The sequence below is a fragment of the Mirounga leonina genome, unplaced genomic scaffold (assembly GCF_011800145.1).
Source record: "Mirounga leonina isolate KUSES-001 unplaced genomic scaffold, KU_Mleo_1.0 Mir_200, whole genome shotgun sequence".
In the NCBI taxonomy this organism is placed as follows: domain Eukaryota; kingdom Metazoa; phylum Chordata; class Mammalia; order Carnivora; family Phocidae; genus Mirounga; species Mirounga leonina.
The window spans coordinates 6,228,640-6,244,608 of NW_023270503.1; the positions used below are offsets into that span (position 1 = coordinate 6,228,640).

At 40.3% G+C, this 15,969-nt stretch overlaps 1 protein-coding gene across 2 annotated transcripts in view; it reads left to right on the forward strand.

The window, feature by feature from the left end:
• The window catches only part of NF1 (neurofibromin 1), a 289,204-nt gene extending 274,800 nt beyond the window's left edge, over positions 1 to 14,404 (forward strand). For both annotated transcript variants that reach the window (XM_035027762.1, XM_035027763.1), the window contains one exon: positions 10,740 to 14,404. In XM_035027762.1, coding sequence (XP_034883653.1) covers positions 10,740 to 10,882 — 143 coding nt within the window. In that variant the 3' untranslated portion in view covers positions 10,883 to 14,404. The remainder of the gene's footprint in view (positions 1 to 10,739) is intronic.
• Positions 14,405 to 15,969: the final 1,565 nt, after the last annotated feature.

Here is a 15,969-nt window from a genome sequence, read left to right on the forward strand (position 1 = left end):
ATACCCAATTCATATTACAAATGCTTGTATTAAAATAACTATATTCATCTGTTAAGCTTTCATCAACAACAAAGCTTTGGTCAGCAGAGGAAACAAATTGTTTGGTCCAGCATTTATTTATCAATCCCCTTACCACACCTAGTCAGATTCTTTTTTTCCTCCAAGAAATAAGAGAAATCTGGCCAGCGTCTCTTCTGCATATAACCATGTTCATTTGCCCTCTGTCACTTACTCCCTAGGACAGTGTTTCTCCAACTGTGATCCCAGACCAGCATCAGCATCATTTGGGAGCTCACTAGAATGCAGATACTAGAGCCCCAGCCCAGACCTCCTGCATAAGAAACTCCAAGAGTGGGGTCTAGCCAGCAGTCTGTTTTAATAAACACTCCAGGTGATTCTTACACACACTAGAGTGTGAGAAGCACTGCCCAAGGGTATGCCTGTGATCCTGCCCCATTATCAGCATTTCAACCATTAAAGCCAAGGAAAAACTTAAAATGTACTTTCTTCTAGATATTGCAGCCACTGAACTCTTTCCCCCGCCCTCCCCGCCTCCAAATCTTGGCATTTTGGAGCTAAGGAGGACTGTAGAGATCGTTTAGTTCTGGGCTCACCGTGTTGAGTGTGATGGGGAAACTGGGGTTTAGGAGAGCTAAGGTAGTTGCTTTATCACACAGTCCTTATCCAGAACCGGGGCCAGTGCTCTTTCTACAACAGTCATCGCCTTCCATATCTGTGATCTGTCCATCAGCTTTCTTCCCTTCCTTTGTGTCCCTGTTTCTTTGATTTATTTGTTTATGCATTGCTGTCTCATTACTTCCATCTGCCTTACCCTAAGTCTACCACTCCTTTTTTCCACAGAGCTCTCTGTTTTCTGCATTACTTGTTCTTTATGATGTTAGGGACAATTAGAAAATTCATAGACTCTGTCTATATTTGCCCTCTTGTTTTTAAAAGCTTGGTTATTTTAATCAAACTTTTGCCTCTTGGGCGACTAAAGTGGTGTTAAACCTGTCAAAATGATTGTTTTTTGTTTTTTGTTTTTTAAGATTTTATTTATTTATTTGAAAGAGAGAATGAGAGAGAGAGAGAGCATGAGAGGGGGGAGGGTCAGAGGGAGAAGCAGACTCCCTGCCGAGCAGGGAGCCGGATGCGGGACTTGATGCGGGACTCGATCCTGGGAGTCCAGCATCATGACCTGAGCCGAAGGCAGTCGCTTAACCAACTGAGCCACCCAGGCGCCCTGATTATTTGTTTTTATATTAACTTTTTTTTTTTAATACCCAGACTAATTGTTAGGGAGATTTCTGCCCATCTTTGCCCACTGACGGAGACCATAAAATAACCAGGTTGAAAACAAAGGTAGCAGTACGGGTCCCCTTGCTAGTTGATTACTTGCTTATATCCTGTGTTGATTGTTTAAAAAAAGAGTCATATCCTGCGACCTCTAATTTAGAATTGTTTCTAAAAATCAGAAAATAGTCTATGTGGTTTTGGTTACAGTTTTAAACCAATTGGGTCACTTCTAGTAGTTCTTCAGATGGCTGCTTGAATAGACGACCACAGCCTGGAAGCCTTTGACTATTCTCAGAGGAAACTGAAGCTTTAAAAGCAGTAGAATTAATTAAGTAGAATCATGGTGCTCAGCATTTCCTGGTTCTGAATTGCAAATTGTGTGTCCTCGGTTTGCCAGGTTATTTTACTACATGTTTTTGGAAAAAGGGTTTATCTTTTCAATAGTGACTTCACTCTCATATGAAACAAACCCATTTGTATCTCTAAATTGTGGGCTTATCTCTATGAAAGGATCCTGATTTATCTATGTATCTAATTACTGTGCTTTTGCCATTTGCTATTATAGAATACCTCTTTAGAGTTAATACTTCATTTGTAATTAGGTATACTGCTTTTTATCTTTAGCTACATGTAATCTTATATTCCTAGCTCCTCAGTTCTTTATGAAGCTGAGTTTGCTGATATCAAAGGGCGGAAAGAAGTGATGAATCTTATTCAGATTCTCAACTCAGCCTAGCATTTCAACTTTGCTGTTTGGCTGTATAAAAATCAAAATAGGACCCTGTCTCCACTCCCATCAGCCAAGTCCCATGCAGAAGTATTTATTTATTTACTTATTGCTTATTTATTTTTAAAGATATTTATTTAGAAAGCACACAAGCATGGGGCAGGGGCAGAAGTAGAGGGAGTGAGAAAGCAGACCCCGAGCTGAGTGCGGAGCCCGACGCAGGGCCTCTGTCCTATGACCTCGAGACCTAGACCCGAGCCAAAACGAGGAGTAAGATGCCTGCCCAACAAACTGAGCCACCCATGTACCCCCCCAACCCCAAGCAGAAGTATTTAAGGAAATTTCAGGGGCACCTGGGTGCCTCAGTTGGTTAAGCATCTCCCTTTGGCTCAGGTCTTGATCCCAGGGTCCTGGGATTGAGCCCTGCGTCAGGCTCCCTGCTCAGTGGGAAGCCTGCTTCTCCCTCTGGCTCTTCCCACACCCCACCCCCACTTGTGCTCTCTCTCGCTCACTTTCTCTCTCTCTCAAATAAATAAATAAAATCTTTAAAAAAAAAAAAGAAAGAAAGAAAGAAGGAAAAATTTCATGTCACTCCCTGAAGTGGAGCACAAATGTGGCTTGCCGTCAGATTACTCAACATTCTGTGCCCAGTCTCCCGAGCTTTAAGCAGGTGAAAGCTCTGTTGCCCTATGTCAAAAAGCAAAAGTCACTGATCTGCATAGAGCACAGCTCTGCTGCAGACTTTCCTTGTCAATGCAAGACTCTGCTTACTAGGTCTTTGGTACTTAGGATCAGCCACTAAGCTGTATTTTCTTTTTGGTCACCAACCAGCATTCTGTGCTGTCAAATCAGCTAGATAAGAAAGAGATTCATGAACTCCCTCCCACTCCCAAGCATTAAACCTTACTTAAATAATGTAGTACTTTATTTTTGGGGGGTAATTCATCAGCCACCAGCTTTTGAGGAAGTGTTGGTCACTTATTTACATAAAGCAATTGTCTCTGAAAATGCATTCTTCTTGACAAATTATCCTAGCTCACTTGTCTATCCCCTTAGCACAAGGAGGATTGTTTTCTAAATCTGTATTTTAAAATGTGTAGATGACTATCTTCTGACTCTCTCCCTAGTTGAAATTGAACTTGGCATCAGTGGGGCTGTCAGTGGAGTTCAGTGCATGTAAAATTATATTAACCTTTTAGCCAAATGAACATAAAACTCTGCCTCTTCAGATTTTCCCAAATGTCACTAAGAGAACCCTGTAGAGAATCCATAAAATTTACTCTCTGACATATAAGAATATTCCGAATTGATTTTGTAGTCCCCTGTTAGGTCCAGGGTAGCTGAGCTGGACATGAATGGAAGAACCAGGATTAGAGCTAGAAAAACCAGGCTATCCACTTAAAAATACTGTGTGTTATGGCGCTCTCTTTTGCTTAAGGCCAAGCCATGAGTGGTCCTCTTAGGTAATGAGCAAGGAAGCCTTTTTAAAGCCATCATTCTGAATGCTTTATAACCTCACATGCAGTCTCCCTGCATCCTCTACATGTTAAAGAGCAAATATACTAGAAAAAGAAATCCAGTTGGAATTATATGGACTTAGTACTCATTAGGAAATTAAATAGTGAAATGGAAATGTATTAAATTTTAATTTATACTCTGCCAAGGTCTCCTAATGTTTTTCATACTGTAATTTAATTCAATAAACATTTGAACCACCCATTTTGTATGTGTACATTAGGTAATCTGGGACACTTAAAGATGAGAGAGACCCTGGTCACCAAAGACTTGACAGTTTTTGCCTGTGGATCTCAGTATTGGGTTTTGAGCTAAAGTTTTTACTTCCTTCTAACAAATTCTACGTGTATGCAAGGTCTTTGATTTAAGTGCAAAAATAATACTACTGTGCTCTGTAGAAAATAACCAGAATTCCAGTTATTTATCCTACAGAGATTCATTGTTTACTATATGCCAGGAACTCTTTTAGACCTAGGGAAGCAGGGAGCGAGTAGCACATGATACCTGCCCGCAGATGGATTTCAGGGTCAGAGGGTACACAGACAACTATGACCTCCTTTGTGGGGCTTGTTATGTTGTACTTCGTACTACAGAATATTCTGATGGATCAGAGGGACATTTGTTTGGAAGACAATAAAGTTACGACAAAACTTTTATAACATATTTTTGACCTCAAGAAAATGTGAGGTGTGTGTTACAATTTTTTGAACAGAACCAACTATGTGATCTATTTTAAATGTTTTTTACTAGGGAAAAAAAAATCTTCCCCCTTTGATCAGCTTATTTTACTGTTAGTGTTGGAGGATGAATTTTTTAGAGCAAAAACCTGTTCATTTGAGGGGTTTGTTTTGTTTTGTTTTTTTATAGTTCACCTCTTCCACTTTATTTTGGGACTGTATCCAAGCCTGTCAGTTATTCAGTCACTTTGCTTCTTAAACGTAGACCTTTCCCCTGGGAAGCTGGGTGGATGAGCTAGGAGTGCTGACAGCTATGTGCACAGTGCGTCAAAACCGTTTCTACTGAGCTCTTAGTAACACTCCTGATACGTTCACCAGGTTTCAAATGTCTCCCTCTTAGAAGACACTTAAAGGCCTCTCTTTTGAGCCTACTTAAAATCTCTGAAACAATTTTAATGTTTTGGGGAACTGCATATGGTATCCCCAGACCTTTATTTGGTATTAATTTTTTTCCATCTTTTTCTGTGTTATTATTACCCTGTATTTAAGGGAGAAAAATAATTTTTTTTTAAAGATTTTATTTATTTTTTGACAGAGACAGCGAGAGAGGGAACACAAGCAGGGGGAGTGGAAGAAGCAGGCTTCTCGCTGAGCAGGGAGCTCGATGCGGGGCTTGATCCCAGGACTCTGGGATCATGACCCCAGCCGAAGGCAGACACTTAATGACTGAGCTACCCAGGGAAAAAAATAATTTTAAACTGAGCCAATTGCTTGGTGTAATTTCTTAATGTTTCATTTCATTTTTTAGTTTAATTCTTGACTTAAAATTCTTAATTCTAAAGAAGGTGGTAAAAATATCTATCTATAAAATTGTAAGTTCTAACATTTGTTTAGAGTATAATATTTAGGAAATTAATGGTCAGAGTTCAAGAATTCAAAACAAATTTCTTCTGAAAACCAGGGAACTTAATAATTATCCAATATCTACTCATATTTCACCCTTTTAAAAAATCTTGTGGACATCACTCACTTTTGTTTTTCCTTCCATCCTGTGTCTGTCAAGCTTCTCTGCCTTGCTCTAAGTCAGCAGTTTTCATGCAGCTGTTCCCTCATCAAGGTACTCTTTCCTTCCGTCATCTCTGCACGAAATGCCGCTTTACCCCACGCTCATCCTAGGCACATGGCATGAGACTTCATTCACTGATCCCTGTCAGCACAGTTTGGCTTAGTACCTGAGGCACTTGTAAAACCACCGCTTTAAGGTCTGGAGCTCACTGGCCCTGTAGCGCCGTGCATTCTGGGTCCGTGAATGAGCTGCTTCCACTCCCCCGTGAACACTGAACATGCAGTCCCAGCCTCGGGCACACACAAGCCGGCGAACAGGAAACCCCAGAGAGAGTTAATAGAGAAAGCAGGATATGTGCTTTGAGGAAGAATTTTAGCTTAGGAAATACTTGTTTTCCCACAATATAAATCCAATCCCAGTATTTCCTTAGAAATTAAAGCTGGCTATGTACTCTATCACCTATGTTTAAAAAAAGGAATATGGTCTTTAGTTAGCTCTAAGGACTAAGAAGAAAAAAATGCGATACACTTCTATCTAATTTATAAAAGCTGCCTTGTCTTCTTTTACTCTTCTGTGACTATTATACAAAAAGATTAGACCAAATACAAAAAGAAGTATTGGCAACTGATGAAAGTACATTAAAAGTTTTGTTAATTCTTATAGCTACAGTTTTGTATATCTAGCTTAAAATACAAATATTTCTAAGCACATAATTAACATGTCTCCATGAAGGTATTTATTGTACCATAAGAATAAGCTATAGTTACCTTTTCTTCTAAGATTTATTATATTTTGTGCTTGTTCACATTAGCTTAGGTACACATTCTAGTGTGAAATTCAAGTCCTGTGCATTTGTTCTAATACTCCTTTTAGTACGTCACTTGGTCTTTTTTATTTCAGGTATTAGGAGCATCTTGATTTGTGTAGTAATTATTTTACCTATGTGCAGAAGGTCTTCACATGGATTATCTTATCTGAATGCTCTAACAACCCTTTGAAATAGGCACATCTACTCTTATCCTTAATTGACAGATTAGGAACTAAAACCAAATTAGGGTCTGATCCCACTAAGACTCCAACCTGGGTCTTCTGACGCATTTGCATCATTGTATGTGACAAATGAGCACTCTGGTTTCCCTTCTCATATATGTCCTAGGACTTTTCTGACAGGTTTGCCATAGTATAGTTGCAATCAACTAAGCAATGCAGAGTCAGGTAACCTACCAGCGCTCCCGTACAGGTGGTGTGAGATTTGAGTTATTCGTCTTTTATTTTTGTTGTGTGACTTCTCACAAGTCACCTAACCCATTTTTCTTCAGCTTCTGAAGAAGTGAGAGAGAGTCCATCCTTTTATTATTTCATGAAAGTATTAGGTTCCAGTTTGGGAAAGGCATTTTGGTGCTTAAAAATTAGGTGAATTTTTAAAATGAAGTGGTTTATTATTCATCAGGCTGGATCTATCCCTAGTTGTCAAAATAAATAAACTTTGATACCTGCCTTCAAGGAACTCATGTTCGAGCAGAGGAGATAGACATACAACTTCAATTAACTATCATGCACTCTAATCATTTTTCCCACTTGATTTACTAAATTCTGGCCAATAACACCTTTTATTTAGGATTTCATCTTCTCAGGAACCACCACAGTTCATTGAAGCATAATGTTTATTAATGCACCGCTGTAGAGAATTTCAGCTTCTTCTGTCCTGCATGTTTGTAACTGGCTGCACATTTGACCACAGCCTCTGTGGGAGAACTTAAACTAGGAAATCAGGACCACAGAAGTTTTTACCTTTGTTTCATTTAGGTGGTGGCCTCGGGGTTTACATCACCTCATGGGGTTTTTCTGCTTTTGTGCCTACTGAGAGTCAGAAGGGTGAGCCAGTACTTAGGGTCCTAAGAGAGACCAGAGTACAAAGCCTCAGAGAGGCAACACCAGGGTCTGCTCCCTAATTTAAATTATAGCCCCTACCAGTGCAGGGTGGATTCTCTCTGCCTTTGAGCAGTCTGGCTGACCATCTGAGAGTTCTTCCTATGGAATGCTAAGACCAGATCCTTCACTAGTGTGTTAGAGAGGTTTCTAGATTTCACCGAAGAGGGCAAAAAGAAGGACTGCTGCCAAAGTTCTCAAACGTGCTAATTATGCTTAGAAACAGAAGTGGCAGAACTGGACACTATGATTGCTGCTTCTTACCAACTTGGCTTCTCCAAGATGCTGTACCTTGGTATAAATATAATGCATTTTTAATGGATTTTTTTCCTTAAAAATGACCCTCCACGATGTTTATGTCAGCTTCTCCTTTGATCTTTAAAGTAAAACAGCTTTGCTGTGATGTTGGGAATCAGTTATGCCACATTTACCTGTGTGTGGTTTACAGAGTTGGGTCACTGCATAGGAAGAAAACACACATACAAAAACAAGAATTGAGATGAAAATTAATTTGAGAGTGGAAGTAGGACATCAACCTCTCACATAGCATAGAAGCTTTTGGCTATAAGCGATGGGCCTAAGTCAGTGATACTCTAACATTTTTTACCAAAAGAAACACGTGTTCATTAGGAAAACAATTAGAAAATTCAGAAGAATAGAAGAAAAAAATCACCCATGATCCCACTGCTCTAAGATAATCACTGTTTATTAACATTTTAGTACATCTTCTTCTGGTGTGTTTTCTTTACATAGTAGAGGTCCTCGTATGTGTAAAACTTTATACCTTGCTTTCTATCCTTAACATTTAACAGGAAATAAATAAGGCTTTTAAAATTTTATTTAGAGGTCTGAAGGTTATTTGCTTAACAGAAAATAGAATATCCTTAGTATTTCTTTGAAGAAATCTTCACCATAGTGACTTAATCTATGTGACCCCAACTTCTGTAACTTTAATTCTTAAGAATATCAGTGGGCAACAGGCCCTTGTCCTGAAACGAAAGCATTGCCACCTTGCAGCATAATGACTGCTTTCTCCCCCGAGGGAGTGGAGTCTCATGGTGGCAAGGCCATGTCACAGGTGGGCACACAAGAACAAGCCCCAGGGTGGCAGATTGCTGGCAGAGAGCCACAGTCCCGCCTCGTGGTGGGCCACACTGGGAGCCTCCTGATGGCTGTCTTCTAGTTGTTTCAAACCCTTGTCTTTTTAGAGAACCCACATGTGGAACTGTGGACTTGAACTTGTAGGCCACATGCAGATTTAAGGAAATGGAAAGTCAGATGCACTAAGTTCATGATAATTTCAGATGGAGGAAGCTAAAAAAATTTTTTTTTCTTTTCCACACCCTGGAGATCAGGGGTTGTTGCATGCTTTGAGGCTCTGAATTACAACAGTGATCACATTTAAAAATGGAAGCATTCAGTTCAACCAATATTTACTGAAAAAGATACCAACTAGATCCTACCAGAAAATAAAAATGAATAATAAATGATCTTTGCTTTTCTAGGTGCTTTTACTGTCATATAGGAAATAAGATGTATACACAAGTTGTAGCAGCAGAGGCAGAATGTAAGAAATATAAGTGCCACCTAGAAGCAGGGAGAGACAGGGGGAGACAGTAGCTCTGGCAGGACGCAGCAGGATGCATCGTGAAGGAAATGGAGATGAGGAAAAAATGGGTCGAATTTCTCTTGTGGAGACTCAGGCAAGGCAACGGAGAGAGCGTGCGCTACATGCACCACAGAGCTCAGGGCACGCTGGAGGTGATGAGCAGCCTCCTTTCAATTTTGTTATTTTTCTTAAAAAATCACTCTGGAGAAGATGCAAATAAATAGGCAGAAGAGAATAAAAATCATCCAGAGTTCTGTTAGCCAGAGAAAAGTTCTGTGACCATTGTGGTATCCTTTCTTCCATTCATCTTTCCACACACATGATTGAAATAGAACAGATTTGAGATGCCGGTCCACTGTGCTTGGCTCCTCAAGAGGTGTGGTGGGCGTTGTTTAACTACATCCAGCCCCTAGCCCAGTGCACTTTTTCATAGAGAAGCACTAACAAATGCCCACTGTTCCTTTGATAAGTTCTAGACAGCAAACCTTTTTGAGCCTATGGAAATGTGGCCACGTGTCTCTAGATAGATGCCTTACACTCTGAATTGAATGCAAGGCTGAACCTAAATGATGTGTGGCTCCTAGAAGATCATCACAAATCCATTTCCTGCTCTTGAGCCAATAAGTAGATGTGTGGATCTATGTCCATTTTCTATAATGTAAATACTTTTTGACTTAAAATGGTGCTTTGTCCCAAAATGAGTATTTTTCCTTTCTCAGACTTCATGTTTATTTTAAAATTCAAATGGTATATGATAAGAATAAGGTAAAAATTACCTGAATTAACACCATCCAGAAGTAACAAATTTGGCAAATGTTTTCCTGTATGTGAGATTTTTTTTTCCCTTCAAAATTATGGTCATCTTTCTGTATCAGTAAATATCAAACAGTACTTGACGTTTTGATATAAATTGCTAAAGTGCTCTCCAGCTTTCTGCTCTCCCACCAAGTTATGCCACAGGTGGGTATAAGCACTAATTATTTTGGTAAATTTTATTGAAGTGTAACAGAAAAGTATACAGATCAAGTTTACAACCTAGTGAACTTTTAAGAAGTAAACACTTAAAAATCCAACATCTAGATCAAGAAAGAGAACATTACCAGCACCCCAAGAGACCACCTGCCTGTCCCCTTCCAGTCACTGCTTCCCTGGGATAACCACTCTTCTGTTACTTATCTAATTTGCAATCTTTATTAATCGAATGGGCAAAAAGTATCTTGTTTTGGTGTTTTGTTTTTTTTTTTTGCTTCTGGTTATTTTTATGAGGTTACTGCTTGGACTATTTCTAAAATTCACGGTAGGGCCCAATTTTTGGAGGTTAAAGTCTTTCTCCATGAAAGAAATGAATGACATCTCTTTTAGGTGCAGAACATGAAGGGATTTGCCATAGTTGAAAATGTTAAAGCAAAGATTCTACAATATAACCTTTGTCATATATTATTTTCTCAGTAAATATTGGAGATCCTTTGGGACAGGCACTATGATTAAAAAAAAAATAAAGTATCTTCATTTCTTTGAAATGACAAATTTCAGTACCTTCTGCAACTGGAGAGTATAGTAAGGATATGTGGCTAGAACCTGACCTCTGCTGGAAGCTTCTGGTATAATGTGGAGGAAGGAGCCCTCGTCTTCCCTGGTGGCTGCTAGCCTTCATTCAGCTCAAACCTGCCTGCCTCTAGCTTTCCTTTGCAACTTCTCAGTTTTTTTTCTCACGCTATTTTTCTGCTGTGATAGCAAGTTTTGCTTAGCAAAACGTGACGTTTTCTGCGTGGCAAGGTCTTTGTAAACATCCTAGCAGTTGACTGTTGAAATACGGGAAAACAATTCGCCAGGTTGTATCTCGCATCTGCAGCATGAGATTCAGGCCTGGGGCGTAACTCCAGAGGAGGGGGAGTAACGGGCTGCTCTGCTTCTCCCCAGGAATCGACAAGGAGAACGTTGAACTCTCCCCCACCACCGGGCACTGTAACAGTGGACGAACTCGCCATGGATCCGCAAGCCAAGTGCAGAAGCAAAGAAGCGCTGGCAGTTTCAAACGTAATAGCATTAAGAAGATCGTGTGAAGCTTTCTTTCTTTCCTTTTTCAAACAGACTTAACTCACACGGGCTCGTCACTAGTGACCCCTCCACCACCGTGCTGTGATGCTGCACTTCATGTTTATAATGAGCCCACCCACGTCTGCCATGTTGCCAGATGATCAACTCTTGGAAGCATTGCCTAAATTTAATGCTGCTTTTTCTTTAACTTTTTTTTCCTTCTACTTTTGGTGTGTCTGGTGTAAGCAGGTGTTCAGAACAACTGCAAAGAAAGTGGGAGGTCAGGACGCTTGCACTGAGAACATCCCAGTTGTGAGAGAGGATGAATTCTCGAATACTGCTACCACTGACCAGCTATGAAAGCCATTTGCACAGAGCTCTCTGCCTTCTCTGTTTCCCCTTCTTCATCATACAAAGTAAAGTGTTAGTCTTATTTACACACTTTTCAAGATAGAAGTTTATGGGAGAAATAATACTATAACCCCAGTATGTTTAATCTGACTTTTAGCTGTGGACTTTTTTTTACCTTACAAAACTGAAGGAACCGTAGAGGTCAAGCCTCAGTGACTTCACACCATAAAGCCACAGGCAAGGTACTCTGGGGGGTGGAGGGATTTAGTATTTTGTAATGAGTTCTTAGGAAGTACTAATACTTGAGTATTAGCAATAATTACAGGAAAATAAGCATAACCACGTATATCTTAACATTACCGAATTAAGCGATGGGTTCTGAGGCCTTATCCAAACTCAGTCATCCAAACTAGTTTATTTTTTTCTCCAGTTAATTATCTTTTAATCTTTAAATATACTAAAAGTTGTTGTTTTTTGTTTTTATAAGCCAAAACTATACTAAGTATAGTAATTATATGTTTTCCCCCTCCTCTCTTCTTTGCTAAATAATTCTGAGCAGGGTAATCAGTGAACAAAGTGTTGAAAATTGTTCCTTGAAGGTAATTTTCATAGATGTTTGCATTAGCTCCGTAGCAAAATGGAATGGTACGTGACTTTTAGAGTAGCTGATGCTTTTATTTTGTTTAATAATTTTACCAGAAACACAGAGTATGGTGTATATTATCAAAACTTTCTTCGATAACATGTATTTTAAGTGTCTTGTAATCTTCTCCCTCCCCTCCAAAAAAATCAGGAATCTCTTTAGCAAACATTGGGGTTCTATTTGATAGAATTGCATTTAATCACTGTGAAAGGACTGGTCAGCCTGCGTTAGGATGACAATAGGGGACCTTAAGAGTTGCTGCTATACTGAAACGGTATGGATTATCATGGTGTTGGAATTTCCATAGTAATGCAGATCCAGTTTTTTTGTGGTACCTGCAGTATGCAGAATGGTTTGACTTCAGTGAGCATATTAGTAGTATCTGGATGTTCCAATTTAGATCTAAACCATATTTATTACAAAAAGATATTCTCCCCCTACTCCCAGGTTCCCTTTCTATGTTCCAATGTAATGGCTTGGGGAGGGGAAAAGACACCCGGGGAGGGGGTGCTTCCTGTGGTGCTGTTTCATGAGTGGATTTCAGTAAATTAAATTCCACAGCTAAATCAATAAATAATGGTACATTGAAGTGTTCTGATTTTAATAATACAACACATTTCACATTTATCCACACAGTAACAATGTAATATGTTAATGTAAATAAAATTGCTTTTGATATTCAGAAATAACAAGAATTTAATTTTTTTAATTGGTTTACAGTCTGGGAAAAGTAAGAACCATTTGCCAAAATAAAAGGAAAAAACTTTAGTATTAATAGTTATTTTGATGTAGAATTGTTGGAAAATATTGAAGACAGGTGCAATTAACTAAACTTTTGTTTTTAACTATTGTAGAGGCTGCATTAGGGTAGAATGTTCATAGTAACAGAGCAGCTAGGACTCTAAAGACGCTGAGACAAGAATTGAGTTTAGAAACAGATCCTTAATATCCCGATGCCAAGCTGCTGTTAGGTCTTGGTTCTTCCGCAACCCAGTGCTTCTGGGAAGGTGTCGCAACTTCTTGGATCCTGGAATAAAAGGCAGATGTGAGCCTTTAATCATTGTGGTTCCATGTTTTTCCTCTTTGTTGGTTGGTTTGGTGCATGTTGGTGGGGGTTGTTATGCTATTTTGCTTCTCCCATCAAAATAGAGAAACTGCCAAAGGTTTTCTGTTAAAAAATAGTGATGTTTCCATAACAAGTTTTCCAAGGTATGCTATTTCTTAAATTTATTCATTATTTCCCTCCAGTGTAATGAATGGAATGAATTCACTTGAAGTACCTCATGAAATGATCAGCGTTGCACAAATCAAAATTGAGCCTTCTTTGAACTGCAAAAACACTTTTGACCAGTACATCCTGGAAATTTGAAAACCTACTAAGGTTTAAAATTTACCTTGTTTAGAGAACTTCCGACTTTTGAGGAAAATCTAGCTTTCCAGGTAACTAAAGTGAACATGAGCTAAGTCTCACCAGTATGCTTCCCCTGAGAAATGAAACACTTAGGCCTCATACGATGATCTGCACGAGAAATCTGAAGTTCAGAGCAGGTTTCCCATTTTGCGTAATCCAATGTAAGTTCTATACAGGACATTAGAAGTCATTTGTTTGGGGTTTGTGGATGTTTCCCCCTGATTTTTCTAAAGAGGCAAACATAAACTCATCACGTTTTCATTGTACATAACCCACCTGTTTTATCACTGCTCTAGTCTCAGGGGTGGGCCCTTGTTTGCCAACACTGAGAATACGGTTCACTGGCTTTGGGGAAAAGTGGTGAGGCTCTGTCCTTCATCCACTCAACTAACATGTTCATTACTGAATGCCAGCCCTGTGCCGGTCCTGAGCCCGGCTCTGAGGACGCCACCCTGAGCGGTCAGCTGCCACCCCCACAGGATGGAAGCTGGCAGCCTTCCCTCCTACTTAGTGGGTTTTAGGGTTTTTCAGTTTGTTTGGCCTTTGTTTGTTTTCTTGTTTTGTTTTACACCCCTCCCAACCTTCCAGGCATAATGAGGCATGTCTTATTCAATGTTATGCAATGGACTTATACAAAAATTCACTCTTCATGTCAGCCACACAATTTTTTTTAAAGCAGTATATTCACCTGTAAATAGTTTGTGTAAAATTTGACAGAAAAGTATATTTACTACACTGTAAATACATGTGATGATATATTGTATTATTTTGCTTTTTTGTAAAGCAGTTAGTTGCTGTACATGGATAACAAAAATTTGATTATTCTCGTGTTAGTATTGTTAACTTCTTCCTGCGACTGCGTCCCATCATTTAAAGAAAATGCTGTGTATTGTAAACTTACATTTGTATATGGTAACTTCCTCTCCTTTCCATCTGGGCCTAGACTCTGGCAGTTCCCTCGTCTACAACCTTGTTAATATTGTATGCCAGCAGGAGAGATACTGCCCAACAGTCAGAACCGATCATTGTAGGGGAAAATTGTAGAACTCCATCTCAGATCACTGTTGTTCCCCACCCCATCTTCCTCCCTGTGTATGTACTCCACCCCCCCCTTTTTTAAGTAAAATGTAAATTCAATCTGCTCTAAGATGTGGGGAGTTGTTTAATTTCTTCACATGCCTCAGCTCTGTTTTCACCTTCCCCCTCCCCACCACTCTTCCTGATCTTTTGAAACCTCAAGCCCATTTCCTTTCTTTTAAGGATGCCTTGGGTTCTCCTCCCTCCCCCAGCCCGTCCATGGGAAAGACCTTTCTATTTCCAGAGACTCTCTAAACTAAAAGTAAAATAATCTTGGTGAAATGTGTAGGGGAGGAAAGAGTTTTCCTCGAGCCTCTTCGGGTCCCTGGCTGGGTCTGAAAATCAAACTGACAAGGGACAGCCCAACAGAAGAGAAGCACACAGCCCAGATGCATTCTGTTTTCATACAAGTTTACGTGACACAGGAGCCTTCCTCAGAAAATGAAGACCTGGAGAAACCGTTAACCCTGAGTGTTTCTGTGCTAGGTCTGATGAAGAGATGGGCGGTCGTGGAGGAACGTAATAGGTCGGAGAGGATGAGGTAAGTGTAGTTAACCGGGGGGAAGCTTAGCAAGGCCCGCGTGTTGCCATTGTCTTATCTTTGGAGATAAGGACGCTTCTCTTTTCTGGGCACAGGGAGGATGCCTCTCACAGGAGGGTTTTCTGTCCGGTTTTCAGGGCAGGGACAAGGTTAGTGCATGCCTCTACTATTTTCTCGGACTCCTTCAGCTTAAAATCTTCAATATGCCAAGGTGCCATATTTTGGGGTTGCATGTCCTGAACCCATCATCAAATGCTTTTTCACAACCTGCCAAGCTGAGGGGTGACTTTGTTCTCTGGGATAAGCTGTCTTGACTTCTTTTAACATGAGCACTTAGAAATGCCAGGACACCCCGAGATTGAGCAGTCAGAGGGCCTTATGTTAGCACCCCACAGTTCAACTTTTCAGCTCTCCCTTAACAGACTCTGTCATGACACTACACATGTAAACACTGGAAAACACTTTCTCTGGCTCAGCTTCCATAAGCTTTACTATTTTATTTACCCCATTATGTGGGCTACTCCCAGATGGAGAAAGAATCCAGCCTAAACCCTGTAGCCCGGACAGAGCTGGGCCTTAGGAGGATAACGGTGTCTGGCATTAAATAAAAGACTATAAAACACCATGAAACCGATTCGTGCTGGTCCGTTTACGGCAAGACTGAGAAAGCAGGTGTACCTCACCTGAAGAGCTTGCTGATACTTCTTGGGCCCATCCCAAACTTCTGAGGCAGAGCCAGACTCTGGGATGGGGTCCTGGGAGGGACAGACAAGGTTTAAAGCCTCTGGGTGCCCAGGCATAATGCAGTTAGCTGTCTTCTTCCTGGGGCCTAACGCATGGTAGCCAAAACTAGGGATGCCTTTGGGGTAATAACCCTGTGGACCGCACCTCTCCATCCCTTGACAATAAGCTCCTTGAGGACATGGACCATATTATTTATCTTTTGTGGGGCCCCATGTCCATTTTTCTTTGCACAGACTTTTGCTTTCTGGGACACCCTCAGGGACTTGAGAAATAACCCAGAAGTGTGTCCAGGCGGAGTTCCGTCTAGTGAGCAGTTGAAAATAAGGTGATGGAGAAGGTAGCTGAG